Below are 18,773 nucleotides of genomic sequence, written 5' to 3'. Positions count from 1 at the left end.
CGGGAGATCCCCACCCCCCCCGCCCCGTGTCACCCCCAGCCGTGACATCCCCACATGTCCCCAGCCGTGACATCCCCGTGTCACCCCTGTCACCCCCGTGTCACCCCCAGCCGTGCCATCCCCGCACATCCCCGGCCGTGCTATCCCCGTGTCACCCCAAGCCGTGCCATGCCCATATGTCCCCAGTCGTGACATCCCCGCACGTCCCCCGTGTCACCCCCAGCCGTGCCATCTCCGCACATCCCCGGCCGTGCCATCCCCGTGTCACCCCCAGCCGTGCCACCCGCAGCTCCCGCCGTGCCCGGTGTCCCTCGGAGCGGGGCTGTGACGCCCTGCCCGGGATCCCGGAGAGCCGCGGGTCTCAGCCCAGGCCGAGGGCTCGGGGCTCCCGGAGCACCGGAGCGCTCCGCTCCCCTCACCGGCCCGGGAGCCGCGGTTCTCTCGAGCGGGGCTCTCGTTTCCGAGGGGTTTCACTGCAGCCGTGTCCCCTCGGGCACACCCCGTGTCCCCCCGGCCCGTTCTGTCCCGCCCGGTTGGGGGGTTCGAACCCCCGGGAGCGAACGGAGCGGGTCCGGGGGAGGGGGACACGTCCCGAACACGGCGGGCACCGGGCACCCCGGAGCAGGGCCGGGGGGCAGCAGGAGGGGCGGGGGGACCCCCGGTGCCCCGGGGCTCATCGCCGTCCCCTCGGCGGGCGCGCTGTCACCTTGCGCGGCCGAGGAGCCGCCGCGCCGGGCCGGGGATTGGTCGGCTAAAAATGCCGCCCTAATCTCCGAGCTGATCTTTACCCCCTCCCTCCGCCCCATCTGCCGCGACCTGCCCGCGATGCGCAGCGCCGGCCCCGGGAGAGGCTCCGCCGCTGTCCCCGCGGCCCCGAGGTACGGCCAGCGGGGCGGGCGGGGGGCGCGGGGCTGTCCCGGGGGTCACGGGGCTGTCCCGGGGGGCACAGGGATGCCGGGCACCGGGGCGCTGTCACATCGCTGTCCCCGCCGGTGTTTGAACCGGGTCCGCGCCCGACCCGCTTTAAGTGATTCCCAACTCGTGCCGGACCGTGCCGGGCGGGGAACGGGAGGGATCGAGGGATGCACCGCGTTCCGGGAGCTGCCCGGTGCCATCCTGGGGCTTTGCTGCCGTGTCTTCCCCGCCTTTTCTTCCCTTCGGGGGCACCGTAGCCGGAGCTGGGGCGAAGCTCCCTCGGGGTGACCCCAAGGATGCTGCGACAATTGCGGCATCACCCCGGCCCGTCCCGCGGGGCAGGAGCTGTCCCTGCTGGCCCGGACACGCTGCAGGCACTGTCGCTGTCGCTGTCCGTGCCTCTGCTGCAGCAGATCACAGCTCCCGCACCTCCCGCCTCGGAAATGGCAAAGCAAGTGCTTTGCTAAACGGATTAGAGCTCTCCCGGCAGCCTCCCCGGCTGCTCCCGCATCCCTCGGCCCCCGCGTCGCCTTCTCCGGGCAAACCCCATCCCTAAGCCAAGAGGCCGTGGCTACAGCACGGCAGAGATCAGGCACTGCGGCTCCCTGACCCCAAAACCCCGCCTGAAACCCCGAGGGTCCTTTCCCCTCCTGGGGTTTTGTGCTCCCTTTGCAGGAGCGCAGAGAAAATCGGGGAATTCACCCGGCAGCGGCTCGGCCGGAGCTGGAGGTGCTGCCCTGCCCCGGGGTCCGCACTGATCTGTGCCCCCCTGGCCTCTTTCTCTCCCTCCTCTTCCTCCTCCCGGGATGTGCGGCCGCCGGAGGGGCTGCGGCAGGACGGGAGCGGGATTGAACCGTGAAAGGATTGAGGGAAATGAGCCCAGGCTCTGGCAGGGACCGACAGTGACGTGCACAAGGGACGGGACATCAGCAAAGCGTGTCAGCACCGACCGGGGCCACGTCCCGAGCCCGCAGCCTGGGCTGGGCTCTGTGCGGGATCCCCCTCGCTGGGAATGCCCCGTCCCCAGCCGTGCTGCTCCCTGCCCGGGCTCCTCCAGCACAGCGCCTGGCACGGCTCTGCCCGGGGACAGACTTTGTCCCGGGGGTGCCAACCTGGCCGGAGTTTGTGCAACACCTTGAAGGCAAACTCCGGACCTGCTGAGCTGCTGCGGATGATGCTCCTGGAGGAGGAGGAGGAGGAGAGGCCGCATCCAGCCCGCAGCTTGCGGGGGCGGCCAAGGCAGTGTCCGTCTGTCCCCGGCGTGGCACAGCAGGCGGGGCCGGGGGCAGCGAGCCCCAGCAGCGCCGTGCCCCGGGGGGAATGTGCGGGCTCCTCAGGCAGCTGCCTGCAGCCAGCCCCACGCTGCTTCCCAGGAAAAAATGGAGCCTTTATGTCCCTGCCCCAGCCCCTTCCCCGGAAGGGCTGGGAGGATGCCCCGGCCGGTCGCAGGCAGACAAGAAGGGAATTGTTTCGGTGGGATTTGGGTTTCTGGGAGCACCTGCCCCGCGCGGGGCCCTCCACAATGGCTGCCTGTCTGCCGCAGAGCCGCCAATTATCCTCCGCGGCTAATTAGAGATGCAAAGTAGCGCTTGCATTCTCCCAGCTCCCCGGAGGGCTCCTGGGACCGGCGGCACATCCGCAGCGGCGACGCAGCCCGGGCATGGGGCGAGCGTGGGGCACTGGCCCCATCCGGCCCCCAAACCGCAGCTGCCGCTCTGCCCTGCCCTGGGCAGAGGCACTGGAGGGCAGGAATGGGCTCGGGATCCTCGATGCCCTCTGCCCCCAGCCACACCAGCCTTCCCTGGACCGCCCTTGGGCTCTCCCAGAAACAGCTGAGCCCCATAGCTCGGGGCTCTGCCGGGATTTAGGGAATGCATTTCCCCTCCTTGCTGGGGAGGCAGACGGGAGCTGGCTGTGCTCAGACCCCCCCGTTCGTGCGAGGGCCGGCACTCCTGCCTGGCTGATGGGCAGGCGGCTGATCCCTGGTGGCATCTCCTCATTCCTGCCTGCTCTGGCTCGCCGGGATCACGGTGTGGGCTCATGTGCTCTGACTTCTCCTCGTTTGTGCTCACGGAGCTGTAATTCCAGAGAGGCAAGTGGCCCCATAAATCAGGGCTTATTTCCTGCCAATACCGTCTGCTGCTTCCCACAAGGAAACTCATTTACAGGAGGAGAAGTGACTTACCACTGCAAACAGTAAATGGTGGGATGGTGAGAGCCGGGGAAAAGTTTGTCGTGACCGAGTTTTTGGTGAAGGAACTGAGGAGGCAGAGCTCCCACCTGCTCCCTGCGTGGAACAGCCCAAGCTGCAGGGAAGGAGACCTGAGTTGGTGCCACCTGCACAGACCACAGAGTTGGTGGCAATGGCTCTTTGCACTGGGGAGCCCCCCCAAGTCATTGAGGTCCCCCTGCCACCATGCTGGAGAGCGTTTGTCACCTAATATTTAATGCCAAGGACATTTTCCCCTCTGCAGCAGGGATGCTGTCAGGGCAGGTGGCAGCTGGGACATCCCAGTGGTGACCCTGTGCTGAGAGCTGCCAACTCTCTGCTTGAAAGGACCATGAGCAGATATTCAGCACCCTCTGGTTCCTCACCCTGAAACACCAGCAGGCAAAGATCCCCTGTTCCTAAAGGAACCACCATCATCCCATCCTGCTTGGGACTGGCGACATTAAACCCCCGGGCTCTCAGGGGGTGAAACCTTCCTGGGGACATTGTGTTGGCCATGAGCTGCGCTGGCTCGGGTGGCACGGAGCTGCCGGAAGGCAGGCGGGCTGGAGAGCCCCACCGAGCTTCATTAGGCAGTCCTGGCGCTTGTCGGGGGAAAGCTGAGCCGGCGTCGGAGGCCGGCAGAGCCCCCCGGGACCGGGTCGCATTCTCTGGGCAACCCGATCCCGGCGGCAGCGGCCCCGGCAGCCTCATTACTGCGGCTTCTGCAGCGGCTTCGGTTACTCGCCTGGACGCTCTCGTCTCCTGCTGGCTTTTTAATTTCCCTGACATCCCCCGCGAGCGGGGGGATGCAGGCGCAGTGTCGGGGAGCCTGTCATCACCCCCACCCGCATCCTGCCTGCCTCCCGACGCTTCCAGCCCCCTCTGCCCCCGGGAATCCCATCCTGTCACAAGCCTGGTGACCCCGAGCATGAGCCCTGGGGCTTGGGAGGAGGCAGATGGGCAGATGGCAGTGAGGGGGAGCTGCCTTGCTCCCCTCCAAGAAGCCTTGGGGTGTGCGGCACTCTCACGCCCATCCCCAGCCCTGCTGGGGGGAAAAGACTGTTCCTGATTCTCTTGCCAGCCTGTTCCCAGCTGGCACATTTGGCAAGGAGGCGGCACCGGCTGCCTCTCCGAAGGCGTTTTGGGGTGTTTGTTCCTGCAAAAGCTGTGGCTCAGCCCCAAAACCCCCCTGCATCCGCGGGGGTGACAGAGAGGCCGGGGCAGCAGCGGAGGGAGGGCATGGCCTGTCCCGTCCCGTGCAGGAGGGACAACGACCCCCGCGGCAGCAGGACCAGGAACCCCGAGGGGGTCCCCAAAGACCCCCCCGCCTCATGGCCCGGGGGGAGCGAGTCCAGTTAGGCCCTAACGGAGCCCGAGGCCGACCCCGCCACCGCTCTGCCGTAGCACCCACCCCGCAGGCTGTGTCCCGGGCCGCGGTCCCCGCAGAGGGGCGGCCCCGGTGGGTGCCCTGGGCGGGGGTCTGGGGCCGGGGGGTCCTGCGGGGGCTGGCGGCAGTGCGGAACCTCGGGGTGGGCGCGGACGCGGGGATGGGGGGGGTCCATTCCCCCCCTCCGCGCCCCCCCCCCCCCGGATGATTTTCGCAGCAGCGGCTCCATCCCGGTTGCCATGGCAACGGGCGGCTCGGGCAGGCGCGTGCCCGCGGCCGTGCGCGCCGCCGCTGCCCGGCGGGAGCGGAGCGAGCGGAGCGGAGCGAGCGGAGCCCCGGCCCCGGCCTCGGGCCCCCGGCCCCCCCGGCCCCCGGCAGGTGAGCGCGGCCCCGCGGGGACAGCCGGGTCCACTGCGGCGACGAGGTGAGGGACGCCCGGTCCCTTGCGGGGATGGGTGCGGGATGCCGGGGTCCCTTGCCGGGATGGGGTGAGGGATGCCCGGGTCCCTTGCCGGGATGGGGGGACGGTGGGGGGCTTGCTGTGCAAGGACCGGGCAGTAAGGCATGGCTTTGCGCCCCCCGACAGCACACAACGTCCCCTGATCCCTTCTGCAAGCCAGGGAGGTTGGGGGGGGTATATGACCTTCACCCCCTCCGTGTGTCCAGTGGGGTGCTGGGGAGAGGGACGCCCCTTCTGCAATGCTGCCGCACTCCTGGGCTTGTGCCTCAGTTTCCCCATCTGCAAATAATGGGGTGAACTTGTGCTGTCCCTGTCACCGCTGTCCCCCTGCCCAAATAAACACCTTACCCCATCACTGACCCCCCTCCTTTCAGCCGTGTCACCCCAGCTTCTCTCCCCCCATCTCCCCACTTTCCCATCCCCTCTGGCTCCAGGTCTGCTTCCCCACCACAGACAGCTGAAATTCCGCTGTCCCTCCAGCTCCCCTGCTCCCAGCAGCCCCATTTGCCTCCTGTCACCACCAGCGCTGGGTCCATCCCCCCGAGGCTCAGGGGACGGGACCCCCGTGGCAGCGCGTGACGCTCCGTGTCCCCTCCCTGCTGCGGGGGGATGGCACCGGGGACGGCACCGCCGTATCCTCCACCATCCCCGTTTGCCACTTCTGGCTTTAATTGCAAACCTCATCTTTGGATTTCTGCCTAAACCCGGCTCCCGGGACTGCACAAATCCCCGCTCACTGTCCGAGCAGCCTTGTTTACCAGGGCAGGATGAGGCAGAGCTGCGGAGCTGGGCAGCCAGAGCAGCCCCCAGCTGAGGCTGAGCCCCTCTCCCTTGCCCAGGCCTGAGCACATGCAGGGTGTTGGCAGTCCTGCTGCTGCTGCCCCTCCAGGGATCCCCATCCACGCTCCCCATCCGCATTCCCGGCACATCCTCTGTCCCTGAGCTGGGCTGCAGGCTCCCCTGGAGAGACTCTTGCGTTATCTGCAAATGCCAAGCAAGCTTCCCAAAATTTTTTGCACAAGGCACCTAAAATCCCCAGAAGATTAATGGGTGCCCTGAGCAGGGAGGTTTGGGGAGCTCAGGGGGAAGGGGGAGCTCTCTGCAGAGCTCACATGAGCTGTGGAGCTGATCCCTGCCAGGGCTTGGAGCAAATGCATCTCCCTTGGCTACTGCAACCTGGCAGCACCTGGCCCCCGGCAGCCTCCCCGTCTGTGCACAGGACACGAGGCTCCTGGTGCTGCTCCTGGACCACTGAACTTCCTCTCTGGTTTGGGGGAGCCCACAAGCCCTGACCCCACAGTGTCCAGCAGGCCTCAGATGCCCCCATCAATGCAGATGACCCTGATGGAAGCAAGGAGGCTGCCATAGGCACATTCCACCCAGGATCCCTTGGAAAAGTGGCTCCCAGGAGTGTCCCAGCATTACCAACGTGCCCCCTCCAGGGTCCTGCTGCCCCTGCAGCCACCTCATGCCCTGCTGGGTCCTGGGCAGCCCCATGGTGCTGCTCTGGCTGTAATCCCGTGGGGACTCACCCACCATTCTGGGTTTGGCTCTTTGCCCAAGGGCTCCAGCCCTGCTCATGTTGCAGCCAAAGGGGTTTTGCCAGGGAATGCAGGAGGGACCCTACACGAGCCTGCTCCCATGGAGACAGTACCCTGGAAGGGCCCAGGCTCGCCACCTGCCTGGCACTGGCCTTGGTTTGATGGCGAGGGGGCAGGATGGGTGCTGAGGCTGCTCAGCCCTGAGCCCTGGGCGCTGCTGATGCGGAGCTGCCAGCGTGAATCAGCAGCACCCACTTAACCCTTTCCTCACAGGGTCCCTGTGGGCTCTGGAGGGGGCCACGCTTCAGCCACGCCACAGCCAAACCCCTCCAGACTCCCTGGCTCCCTGAGCTCTGACCCCTGCCAGCCCCAGGAGCATTTCCCAGCCCCATGGGACACACGGACCAGCCTGGGGTGGGAATCCCACAGCAGCCACTCAGCTGGGTCACACTGAGCAGAAACCAGGCACAGCTCCTGCAGCTGCAAAGCCTCTTGCGACGCACGTCGGTGTCACGGATTTTCCCTGGGACCTGCTGCTGTGCCTTGGCCACTTCAGCCCCCATAGGTGGCCACTTCAGCCCCCATATGTGGCCTCTTCACCTCCCCGTGCACAGCCACCTCAAGCCCCTTGTGTGGCCACCTCAAGCCCCTTGTGTGGCCGCAGTGGGAGCAGCACATGGGCACTGGTACCTACAGTGGATGCAGCACAGCAGCCCCAGCATCTCCCACAATGGGAAATACTGCTGCCAGGCTCCTCTGGACATCCTTGGCTGAACCCATTCATCTTTGCCACAAGTGGCCACAGTGGTGCATCACGGTGGCATTGGCTCTGCACCCCAAAATGGACCCTCAAGCAGCCCTGTGCTAAGGGAGAGAAAATTACCTTTCCTGTGGCCAAAAGCCCGAGGCCCAGCCCACTTGCTTGGATTCCCACAGACCAGTGCAGCTCCCAGTGTGACTTCCCCCCTGCCCTGGATGCTCTCAGCAAGGGTCACTCACCCACTGCCCTCCCAGCAATGGGGCTCACACCTGGTGTGAACCTCCTGCATGGGGACAGGTATGGGGACAGGTATGGGGACGCCATCTCTCCTGTGCTCTGCTCCTCTGCTTGCAGTGCATCTGCCACCATCCTGCCTTAGCCAGAGGCTCTTGGCAGCAGAGGAACCTGCCCCAGAGGCTCTGCAGCCACTCCTGCCCCTGGTCCCCACCAGGCTCAGCCAAGGTGCCCAGGGGCAGGAGTGTGACATCCCCATCCCCTGCTTCTTGGCTGGAGGAGAGATGCTGGGTCTGGGACAACAAACACACCTGGAGAGAGCAACCTGGGGACAGGGGACAGCAGGACTGGACTGTCCCACCTCGCTGGGGACAGGGCTCTGCCAGCCAGGGCTCTGCCATGGGGGTGCGGGCAGCTGCCCATGCCGTGCCCGCGGTGTCAGCAGCACCAGCCTCTGCATTGCAGCAGCCTCCAGCCTGCGCAGGGCCACAGCCACGGCCCGGCCCCCACAGAGGGCAGAGACCCCCCTGCAGCAGCAGCATCAGGGCAGCAGGAGCTGCCTGGAGGGTGAGGAGAGCTGTGTCAGTGCCCAGCACCGAGCGTGCTGACAGCAGAGACGCAGCGGGGCCGCTTCTGCAGGAGCAGCAGCCCAAGGGCACGTGGAGAGGAGCTGGGACAAACTCCACTGTCACTTGATGCCAAACGCTCTGTGGCTTCTCCCTGGCAGCCCCGTGGAGGCGAGGGGCTGCAGCAGAGCCCCCCAGGCCCGGGGTACCCAGGCAGCAGCGCCTGGCTGGGGCTGGCAGCTCTCCACGCCGCAGCTCAGCCGCCAGCTCTGCAGGCGCCAGGCATCACCGCCGGCCGCCCTGATGCGAGGTGATGGGCTGTGCTGGCAGGGCTGGGGGCTGGCAGGGGCTGGCAGGGGCTGGCAGGGGGCTGGCATGTGTGGCACAGGCGGCCGAGGCGGCCTGGCACGGTGGGGCACACACACGTGCAAGGATGGTCATGCGTGGGGGTGCGTGGCGGGAGCGTGGCGCCGAGGCAGCAGCGTTGGCTGGGAAGTGATGCAGAGCCAAAAATAACCCCCAGGCTGCAGCTTGGACCAGGTAGAGGCTGGGAGAGGGAGCTGCAGCAGCCACGTCCGCAGTGCCCCGTGGCATGAGTGGCTTGTTGGGGCAGCAGGGGCTGGCACTGTGCCCGTGGGTCCTGGGGTACACCCAGCCATGGGTGTGCTCCCTCCCTGCCGGCCCCATCCCAGCCTTGGCACACTGAGGCTGTCACCCTGAGGGTGCCCTTGCCGTGCCATGCAGCAAAACCCAGGGCACAACCCCTGGGCACCGCACTGTGCCTGCAGCTTTCATGGGGGACGATGCACACAGCACCTGCAGCATCCCTGACAGGTGCTCTGTCACCACTGCAGGTGCACCGGGGCAGCCTGCTGGGGTGGGGACGGTGGTAGCAGTGCTGTGGTGCCAGGCAGCAATAGTGTTGGTGCTCTGGGTGCCAGGCAGTGGCAGTGGTGGTGCTGTGAATGCCAGGCACAGTGGTCCTGTGGGTGCCAGGCAGGGACAGTGGCCGTGCCGTGGGTGCTGGGAGGAGTGGTGGCAGCGCTGTGGGTGCCAGGCAGTGGCAGTGGCGGTGCCGTGGGTGCCAGGCAGGCGTGGGCGCTGCGTGCTGCCAGCTGCGGGGGGACACTGCTGTCCCCCACCCATCTGCGTCTCGGCGGCTGAGCGAGGGACAGTCACGCGTTTATTTTTAACCGTCTGGGGAGGGTGGAGGGGATTGGTGCCTCCCTGGTTATATCACTAAATCCCTGCCGGGCCCTGTTACTTCCAGCGCAGTGAGCCCTGTGCTGTGCTCCAGTAACTGTTTCAGGTCCCTGTCCTCCTGGGGCCATGCCCTGCCCCAGCCCGGGGACACCTCAGGGCCAGCTGTGTGCACAGCTGGAGAATGTGGGCACTCACCAGTGCTCCCAGCCCTGCCCTCCCACCCCACCATGGGGCAGAGCACAGGCCTTCCTCAGCCCTTTCCACCTCCCCAAGGAAGGGATGGTGTGTGAGGTTCACAGCCACATCCCTCTCAGCCCTTTTAGGGACAGAGCAGGAGGAAATTTGAGCTTTCCATGGCCATCTTGTCCCCATCCCAGTGGCAGATGCCATGCAGGATAGGCCCAGTGCTTTCCTGTGGAAACACTGTCCAAATCCAGGTCAGGATGGGGATGATGAGGAGGACACCTAGGAAATGGCCACCACAGTCCCTGCTCTGTCCCCGTGCAATGCCACCCCCAGCCACCAGCCCCCTCCCAGCTCTCAGCAAAGCAACAAAGAGTTAAGCCACGCAGCGGGGCCATGTGGCGCTCCGGGGATGCCGTTTTTCTGAAGATCAGGACGGATTAGGGTGGAATAGCAGGACGAGAATTTCTTGGGCGGCGCATCCCCTGACCCTGCCATGCCCCTCGCCCAGCAGCTCCCAGTGCTGAGCCAGGCTCTGCCCAGTGAGCTCCCACTGTGCTGCTCCCCGTGATTCCCTCCCAGCACCGCTGGCTCCAGGGTGTTTGGATGGCACCAAGTGGGTGGTGGGCACTGAAGGAGCCTGTAGGTCCAGAGCTGGAGTGGGCACTGTCCCCTGCACCCAGATGCTTGTCCCACAGAGCTGTTGGCAGGAGGAATGGGGGTCCCCTGCACCCCCTGTGACTCCCCTCTCCTGTCCCCTCAGTGCATGAGGCTGGTGTTTGCCCAGGAAAGCCCCAGCGCCTGCGGGAGCCATGTCGGGTTCCTATGACGAGTCGGCATCGGCCGCCGAGGAGACAACCGACAGCTTCTGGGAGGTGAGTGAGTCCCGGCCATCCTCTCCTCCCACAGACCCCACTGCCACTGTCACTGCACCCCACGGTGTCCCCTGGCCTGGGGGCTGCCCTCTCTCCTCTGCCTGAGAGCATCCCTGCTGTGGTGGCTCTGCCCAAGGTCTCAATCTTGGCTGTCCCTGAGTGACAGAGGGGTTGGAGGGAGTTGGGCTTGAGCAGCCCCAACCCAAAGCTCCATCCCTGCACCCCCAAATTGCCTGGTGCTTCCCCTGTAGCCACCCCGGCGCAGCTGGGGCTGAGCCGGGCGGGGTGGCCACAGCCCCCACAGCTGCCTGTCCCCGTGGCCATGCCAGGTGGGGAACTACAAGCGCACGGTGAAGCGGATCGACGATGGACACCGGCTCTGCAACGACCTCATGAACTGCGTGCACGAGCGGGCCAAGATCGAGAAGTCCTACGCCCAGCAGCTCACCGACTGGTCCAAGCGGTGGAGGCAGCTCATCGAGAAAGGTACCACAGCTTCCCCATGGGAGGCTTTCCCCAGAACACCTGGGTGTGCAATCACAGCTTCACCTGGCAGAAATGGAGGGGGTGAGGGCAGTGGGGTGACCCCCAGGTGTCCCCTCGGCCCCCAGGTCCCCAGTATGGCAGCCTGGAGAAGGCCTGGGCCGCGATCATGACGGAGGCGGACAAGGTGAGCGAGCTGCACCAGGAGGTGAAGAACAGCCTCCTGAACGATGACTTCGAGAAGGTCAAGAACTGGCAGAAGGACGCCTACCACAAGCAGATCATGGGGGGCTTCAAGGAGGCCAAGGAGGCTGAGGATGGCTTCCGGAAAGCCCAGAAGCCCTGGGCCAAGAAGCTCAAGGAGGTGAGAGAAGCACAGAGTGTCCTGGGGAAACCCTGTGTCCCCAAGTCCAACTCTGTGTCCCCAGTCCAGGCTGGGAGAGACACGTGGCACCTCCCCACAGGCAGAGGGGTTGGCAGGGGGCTGTGACTCCTACTCTGATGTCCCTTCCCTGTCCTCCCCACAGCTGGAGACAGCCAAGAAAGCCTATCACCTGGCATGCAAGGAGGAGAAGCTGGCCATGACCCGCGAAGCCAACAGCAAGGCGGATCAGTCCAACACTCCTGAGCAGCAGAAGAAGCTCCAGGACAAAGTGGAAAAGTGCAAGCAAGATGTGCAAAAGGTGTGAAGCACTGCCCTGTGCTGGACACATGGGGCATTGGGCAAGGGAAACCAGTGGAGATGGCCACAACATCCCTTTCTGCACCTTCAGTTCCCATTTTCCCACCCCTGTGCTCCTGGGGGATAAGGACGTGCAGGCAGTGCTCAGGGGAATATGAGCAGGGATTTACCCCATTTTTGGGGGCTGATTCCACTCACTGAGGCTCCTGGCTCAGTTTGGGCTCCCCAGCTCTGGTGACTCCCAAACCAGACCTCTCAGCACCCTGAAACAGCCTCTGAGGTGCTCGAGGTACTACCAGGGTCCCTCCTGTGTTTTTGCAGACTCAGGAGAAGTACGAGAAGGTGCTGGACGAGCTGAACAAGTGCACCCCGCAGTACATCGAGAGCATGGAACAGGTCTTCGAGCAGTGCCAGCAGTTCGAGGAGAAGAGGCTCAACTTCCTCAAGGAGATGCTGCTGGACATCAAGAGGCACCTGAACCTGGCCGAGAGCAGCAGGTAGGGGCAGCAGATTCTGGCCATGATGGTCACCAAGAAGTGCCAGAGTGGCAGGAGGCTGTGAGGGCACCTGGCACCCCCTGGTGGCTTGGAGGACCCACAGCCTGTCCCCAGGTGACACAGCCTGGGCCTGTCCCTGTCCCACGCCGTCCCCAGGGCTCCACCCTGACCCACAGCCCCCTAAACACATCTCTCCCCACAGCTACGCCAACGTGTACCGGGAGCTGGAGCAGACCATCCGCATGTCGGACGCGCAGGAGGACCTGCGGTGGTTCCGCAGCACCAGCGGCCCCGGCATGCCCATGAACTGGCCCCAGTTTGAGGTGAGGCTGGGCGCCCTGCCTGGGTGCTGGCAGCTCTGCAGGGCAGCCGGGCACTCAGGGCTTGGTCACTCTGTGCTTGCAGGAGTGGAACCCAGACCTGACGCACACGATAACGCGGAAGGAGAAGCAGAAGAAGGGCGAGGGGGTGGCCCTGACCAACGCCAGCAGCGCGGGCGACACGGGAGCTCAGGCGGGCGAGCGCGGGAGGTGAGGGCTGGTGTGAAGGGGAGAGGAGAGGCACAGCCTATGAAAGGCACAGCCTGTGAGAGGCACGGCCTGTGCAAGCATTTGGGGGTGCAGGATGTCCTTGGTGACAGCCACCCCTCCCTCTCCTCCCAGCGTGAGCAGCCACGACCGCGGGCAGACCTACAGCGCCGAATGGTCCGATGACGAGGGCAGCAACTCCTTCAACACCAGCGAGGCCAACGGTGGCGCCAACCCCTTCGACGAGGAGTCGGCAGGGAAGGGCGTGAGGGTGCGGGCTCTGTACGACTACGACGGGCAGGAGCAGGATGAGCTCAGCTTCAAAGCAGGTACGGTCCCTTGCCAGTGCCAGGTAGGATGGGGCTCATCTGCTGGAGCTGTGCATGTGAAATCCCTCAAATAATTTCTGGGTTGGCCCAGCCCTTCAAAGAGTTGAGGAGTCAGAAAGGGAAAGGCAGAAGCTGAGCCCAAAGAGAGAAGGGGCAGGAGCAATGGGAAGGGACAGGGCACGTGAGGGCTCATGAGTCACCCTTTGCCTTTCTATCCTACAAACTGGTGTGCTCAGGATAATTCCTGCAAACCCCCAGCAGCTCCATCCTAGGGAGAAAAAGGGGGTGGGAGAATTTCCAGCACCTGCAATGAGCTCTCCCCTTCCACCTTCCTCTCCAGGTGATGAACTAACCAAACTCGGTGAGGAAGACGAGCAGGGGTGGTGCAAAGGGCGCTTGGACAACGGGCAGCTGGGGCTGTACCCCGCCAACTACGTGGAGGCAATCTAAGTCTTGTGGTGTGCTCCTCGTCACCGTCAGCAGATAAATCCACCCTCCGTTGTCTCCATCTCTCCACCAGCCAACCAGCCATTCTGCCGTCTGGTCCTTCACTCCTCACCCTTAGAGATTCAGACATATTTTCCGACCAAGCTTTTATTTTTTTAAGAGTTGTCTCTGAAGAGTATTTTGCATAGTCGCTTTCTTCTAAGATAACGTGAAGCGAAAGATGACGTTGTCCGTTCGTCTACGTTAGTTGAATTTTTTTTTTTTTCTGAGCGAAAAGCCGATACCTCAAGATCTTAAAGCCCAACCAGTGAGAGCTCCTGATTGGTTGGTTTTTAAAGATACTGAAATCATGAGCCGCCTTCTGATTGGCTGGAACTGTTCTGAAACGCACGGCGCCGAAGCTCCTGGGACCAACCAAATTCATCCCAGAAAACCAAGAGGGAATGGAGTCTGACTCCGTTGGTTTTTTTTTTTTTTTTGGTGTTTCCATGTTCTCCCCAGTTCATCCTCCCGCCCCGAGGAAGGGGGTGAATGCCCCCTTCAGCCCCGTGGCCATCCTCGAGATGCCCAGGTGAGGTGGGACCAGCCCCGCCATGGAGCTTGCTGGCATCTCCTCAGCTTCCTCCTCCTCCTCCTCCTCCTCCTGCTGGGCTCTCAGCACACCGGAGCGGGCGGAGGCTCCCGAGCCGATGCCCAGTCTGTGCTGCCTGCAGGGAGCAGCATCGCCCTTCGGGTGGGCAGGTATCCAACGCACACCAGATCCAGGTGAGATGGCCCTAAAATCCAGCGCTGTCCGGAGCAGGACCCACCAGGGCCCGGTGCTGCTGGAAGCACCTTCATGCCCAGCCTGGGATAGCGAGGACTGGGCACTGCTGGGGACTGTCCCCATCCTCCCCTTCGTGAAGAGAGGCAGGAGCAGAGCAGGGACGGGGGATGAGCATCATCCAGCCTTGCAGGAGCTGCAGCTCAGGAGGAGAGCTCAGGACACAGCCCAGGCAGAGCAGCTGCCTGGCCAAGACGGCCGAAATCAAGACACGCCAAGGCAGGGAGTGGCCACAGGCTCTGCCCTTTGCTTGTCCCCACCGAGCTCTACCCCTCCTCCCCTGGGCTCTGTCCCCAACCCCACAGCTCCCGTGGCTGCTGCCACCACCCACCCCCTGCCTCGGGCGCGTTTGCCATCCCCAGCTCTTCCCTACAGATCATCTCTCATTTCTTTCCATACCATCACCCTTAGCAGCATCAATGCCATCGGCTTCCCGCACGCTCCTCCTGCTCCTTTCCTGCCCCCTCCGTTGGTTCGTGAATTTTTTGGCCCCAGGGATCCCGTGTTCTCGTGGATGCAGGGGAAGCACCGTGTGCTGGGCACGGTGGGCGGGAGCCATCCAGCCCCTGCCAGGTACTGGAAAAAAAAAACCCCACAAAGTCAGAAAAGACCCAACCAACCACCTGTCTCAGCAATGCACCCCGGTTTTTGTACATTGATTGTGTAATTTAAGAAGTATATATATAATATATATATCTCTCGTGATTGTATTTCCGTGGATACAACAACAAAAAGCAGCAAGAGAAAATAACCGAGCTCTGTCAGCGTCCTTGGCTCTGGGGTCTCCTTTGCTGTGCGTCTGTCCCACCCCCAGGGGGGTGGCTGAGGTGGTTGTGGACCCCCAGGTAGTGACACCCTCTCCCCAAGGTGTTGGGGTGCAGCAGGATGGGGATGCATTGTTGGGGAGCAGCCACTGCCTTTGGGGACTCCTGTGCCACTGCAGGACAAAGCCTTGGGACACCCTTGGCAGGGCTCGAGGGGATGCAGGTTTGGGGGCTCTTCAAGCACCAGCCCTGACCCAGCGCTCTCCTGAGCCTGTGAAAGCAGGGGGATGTCACCTGCTGCCCTCCCTCACCCTGCCAGGGTGGGGGGACACAGGATTTGGGGCACCACTGGCACCCCCAGCCCGTCCTCACAGTGCCCCCTCACCGGCTGCTGTCAGGGTGCACCCAGCAAATCACAAGACACCAGTTTGCCTTTTTTTTTTTTCCCTACAATTTTTTTTTGCTTTTCCACTCCCTTTTCCAAAGGCCAAGGCAGTTTTCCTCCCTCCCCTGCTCCTGGCTGCCCTCCATTCCTCCTGCCAGGATGGGAGCAGGGCTGTCTGGATCTGCTGCTATGGGAGCAGCACGGAGCAAGAACAGAAAGCAAAGGCAGTGGCTGGCACCGGCGGATTTGTTAAGGAAAAAATCAAGAGACCAAGAACCAGGTGCTTTTTTCCTTTTAAGCTTCCACAGAACATCCCTGGAAGCCCAGGTCACCCTTGGCATTTGAACCTAAACCACAACTCATCACCAGCCAAAACAGAAAAGCAAATAACCAAATAAAAAAAGCCTATAATATAAAAGATCAACATTACCAGGTAACTCTGACTCTGGTGCAATGAGCAGGTGAAGCAATTCCCAGTTCTCTGCCCCAGTCCAGCCTGGACGGATCACACTCTGGATTTATTGTCCAGAGAGAAATGGCAAAGCTGCCATCTCCATTTCCCCAAACTCCAGAATCAGGTAGTCCAAGTAAAATCTGAATCAAGGGAAGAGTTTTGAGCCAGGGCACAGAACCTGGGGGCTTAGGAGGACTCTGGTGACCCCATGCACGAGGATGGGGGACCCAGCTTGGGGATCCCCACTGTGCACAGCCCCACATCCACATTTACAGCTGCTCCCATTGCAGAACTCCTGTTTGCAGCCCCGAGTCCCTGTGGAGGGGAGCAGCTGAGCATGTCCTGGAGTGAACAGCAAAGGGGGGATGCACCTGTCCCAGGGGGTGCCCAAGGTCCCAGTGGCACAGCCCCCATGGTGGTGCCAGGCTGCTCCCACAGGGATTGGGACAGGAGCCCACCATGAGCAGCTGTGGGTGTCCCTGTCCCTGTGGGTGTCCCTGTCCCTGTGGGTGTCATTGTCTCAGCTCATGCCCCAGGCTTTTTCCTCCCCGAACAATGGCTGGGGTGAAGCCACCTACAGCCAGAACCCGGCCGGGAGGAGAGGAGGGGGCACAAGCCCAGGCACGGTGCCTTCCCTTCCTGTGGGGGACAAGGGCTCTGCACGGTCCTTGCCCCGCACCAGGGCCTGCTGGAGGTGAGGGGGTCCCTGTGTCCGGTGCCAGCAGGTCCTGGCAGGGGAAGCCTCGCTCGGTCCTGCTGCTGGCAGAGCCTCTCTGTGGCCGGGGCAGAGGGAGGCAGCCAAGTCCCCCCGTCCCTGCCGGCGCTCAGCCGGTCCCGCCGCCGCTCACACCGGGTGGACGAACTGGTAGACGAGGCGCTGGGAGATGTCGGGCTTGCGGATGATGCCTTTCTTGTAGTACTGCCGGATGGAGCGGCTCAGCTTGTCGTAGTTCATGGCCGGGCGGTTCTTGCGGATGCCCCACAGCCGGGCCACCTGCGCCGAGTCCTCGATCTTGAAGATGCCTGGCAGGGGAGCGGGGCACGGGGGGGGGGTTACAGCATCTCCTGCCCCACCTCAGCCCCCCAGCGCCCTCCCCGGGGCCTCTGGGGCTCGCCTGCCCACCTTTGTCCTTGTTGAGCCAGCGGATGAAGCGGCCGTAGTTGTGCGGCTTCAGCAGCAGCTCCTTGAGGAACTGCCAGAGGTGGATGGGTTGGCCGGCACAGGACGAGTCCACCTCGCTGTCGGCCCAGCCGGTGTCACCTCCTGCCACAGGAAGGGACGGGTGAGAGGAGGGAAGGGACTGCGCACCACCCCAGGGAGCTGCTCGAGTCCTCAGCAGGGAGCCCCGATCCCAGCCAGACTCAGCCCGGCTCTGGGTATGGAAGATTTGCTTTGCCCTCCCTGTCTTGGGGCAGGGAGAGCAGCTCAGTGCTGCCCCTGTGCAGCCCGCAGGGGTGCAGGGTGTGGGACAGGGCCAGGGAGGGGATGGAGCCTTTTCCCCTTCGCTGGGTTCTGCAGAGAGCCCCGGGGCTGCTCTGGGGCAGAGGGAGTGACCCGCACAGATCCCACAGCAGCGGCGGCTCCAGCGCTCCGGGAATTGCAATTAAACAGGGAGGGACCCCTCAGGCACCCCGGACCTGCCCAAAGCAGAACTCACCGCAGTATCTGACATCTCCCGGGGCAGCCTTCTCCTTCATCCAGGCGGCTGGAAGGGAGGAGCGGGGCGTCAGGGGGGCATCTCCCGCAGCACAGCCTCGCCCACCCTCCCCGGCTCCCTCCCCGGCACCCACCGGACTTCCAGATGTCGAGGTGGGCGTGCAGGATGTCGCCACAGGCGGGGGAGCGCTGGCAGAACTGCTCCTCGGACATGGCACACAGATCCTTTCCCGACAGCTCCTGGAAGGATTTCCCGATCTGCGGCAGCCGGTACTGGTGCTCCGTCCACAGGATCCACTTCTGCACATTGCCGGGGCTCCAGTCCATGGGGTCTGGGGGCGGAGGGGGTGAGCGTGGCCAGCCAGGAGCCGTCCCTCCTCCCGTGTGGGGCAGCCACGCTCCCGCAGACCCCCACAAGAAACTGCAGCCCCCCAGGAACCATCGTCTCCATCCCCTCCTCCCGTGTGGGGCAGCCACACTCCTCTAGACCCCCATACACAGCTGCAGCCCCCCAGGAACCATCCTCTCCTCTCGTGGGGAGCAGCTGCTCTCCCCCAAACCTCCACACGTGGCTGTAGCCCCCCAGGAACCATCGTCTCCATCCTCTCCTCCCGTGTGGGGCAGCCACGCTCCCCCAGACCCCCACAGGTGGCTGCAGCCCCCCAAACTCAGCGAGGCTTAGGCTCCCATGCCAGCACACCCATCCCTGTGCCCCGGGGGCACGCACCTGCGGCGATGTTGAGCAGCTTGCAGGCTGTCTCGATGTCCTTCAGCACCTCGCCCACCACCATGCTCTGCACCTGCTCCAGCGAGTGCTCCTCCAGGTGCAGGCTGTCCTGCAGGTCCCCCTCGGCGCCCAGCCCCAGGCCCTGGCTGTCGATGATGGGACATTGCTCCGGCTCCTTCCTCGCCTCCTCCCGCCCGCCCTGGCCGCTGCTCGGGGCCGGTTCCCCGCCGCCCTTGGTGGCCCAGGCCGTGTCCTCCGGGTAGAGCATGTCGAAGTAGTGCAGGCAGAAGGCTGGCAGGGGCTGCTCGGGGGTGCTGGGCGGGCTGGGGCTCTCCGGGCAGCCCCAGCGCCGGGGGTCGGGGTCCCGCGGGGGCGGCAGCAGCGCGGGCTCCGGCCAGGAGAGGCGGCCGGGGGGCAGAGCGGGCAGCCCGGGGCTGGCACTGCCCATCCCTCTGCTCAGCGCCGGCTCCAGACCTGCCCGGGGGACGAGAGAGGGGCAGAGCTCAGCCCGGCACCGCTCCTGCCTTCCCGCCCTGCAGCCAGGCACAAAGGGACGGACTAAGCCTGTTAGAGGGGAAAAACCCTGCAAAGAGCCCCACTGGGCCCTGGCAGCCTGAGGGGCAGTGCGGGGTCAGCCACGGCTGCGGGGGCTGGCCCCGGTT

General features: G+C 64.2%; 2 protein-coding genes across 3 annotated transcripts; one reads left to right on the top strand and one right to left on the bottom strand.

Annotated features, from left to right (window-relative positions):
* Window positions 1-4,738: 4,738 nt before the first annotated feature.
* On the top strand, window positions 4,739-14,893 carry PACSIN1 (protein kinase C and casein kinase substrate in neurons 1). The gene is made up of 10 exons (XM_054648573.2): window positions 4,739-4,892; window positions 10,225-10,336; window positions 10,666-10,822; window positions 10,948-11,183; window positions 11,347-11,502; window positions 11,823-11,998; window positions 12,201-12,321; window positions 12,404-12,528; window positions 12,661-12,854; window positions 13,195-14,893. The coding sequence occupies exons 2-10, from the start codon at window positions 10,274-10,276 to the stop codon at window positions 13,302-13,304; spliced, it is 1,338 nt and encodes a 445-aa protein (XP_054504548.1). The 5' UTR covers window positions 4,739-4,892; window positions 10,225-10,273; the 3' UTR covers window positions 13,305-14,893.
* Window positions 14,894-15,549: 656 nt separating this feature from the next.
* SPDEF (SAM pointed domain containing ETS transcription factor) lies at window positions 15,550-18,571 on the bottom strand. 2 transcript variants are annotated; one of them, XM_054648574.2, is made up of 5 exons: window positions 18,112-18,571; window positions 17,519-17,716; window positions 17,386-17,433; window positions 16,851-16,991; window positions 15,550-16,750 (listed from the first exon to the last, which is right to left on the bottom strand). In XM_054648574.2, exons 1-5 carry the CDS (start codon window positions 18,557-18,559, stop codon window positions 16,572-16,574), a joined length of 1,014 nt encoding a protein of 337 aa, XP_054504549.2. In that variant the 5' UTR covers window positions 18,560-18,571; the 3' UTR covers window positions 15,550-16,571. The 2 variants fall into 2 exon arrangements, with proteins under 2 accessions (XP_054504549.2, XP_077046592.1); XM_077190477.1 differs by having other exon boundaries at window positions 15,550-16,991.
* Window positions 18,572-18,773: the final 202 nt, after the last annotated feature.

The sequence above is a fragment of the Agelaius phoeniceus genome, chromosome 25 (genome assembly GCF_051311805.1).
Source record: "Agelaius phoeniceus isolate bAgePho1 chromosome 25, bAgePho1.hap1, whole genome shotgun sequence".
Classification (NCBI taxonomy): Eukaryota; Metazoa; Chordata; class Aves; order Passeriformes; family Icteridae; genus Agelaius; species Agelaius phoeniceus.
The sequence above is the reverse complement of the archived record's forward strand: the minus strand, read 5'-3'. Positions and strand labels throughout refer to the sequence as shown.

Coding starts and splice junctions, on each gene's coding strand:
- SPDEF (XM_077190477.1), bottom strand. CDS start 18,559: ATGGGCAGTGCCAGCCCCGGGCTGCCCGCTCTGCCCCCCGGCCGCCTC. Junction 17,434..17,518: donor CCTCGACATCTGGAAGTCCG/GTGGGTGCCGGG, acceptor CCTCCCTTCCAG/CCGCCTGGATGAAGGAGAAG. Junction 16,992..17,385: donor GGGAGATGTCAGATACTGCG/GTGAGTTCTGCT, acceptor TTCCTGTGGCAG/GAGGTGACACCGGCTGGGCC.
- PACSIN1 (XM_054648573.2), top strand. CDS start 10,274: ATGTCGGGTTCCTATGACGAGTCGGCATCGGCCGCCGAGGAGACAACC. Junction 11,184..11,346: donor GGGCCAAGAAGCTCAAGGAG/GTGAGAGAAGCA, acceptor TCCTCCCCACAG/CTGGAGACAGCCAAGAAAGC. Junction 12,529..12,660: donor CAGGCGGGCGAGCGCGGGAG/GTGAGGGCTGGT, acceptor CTCTCCTCCCAG/CGTGAGCAGCCACGACCGCG.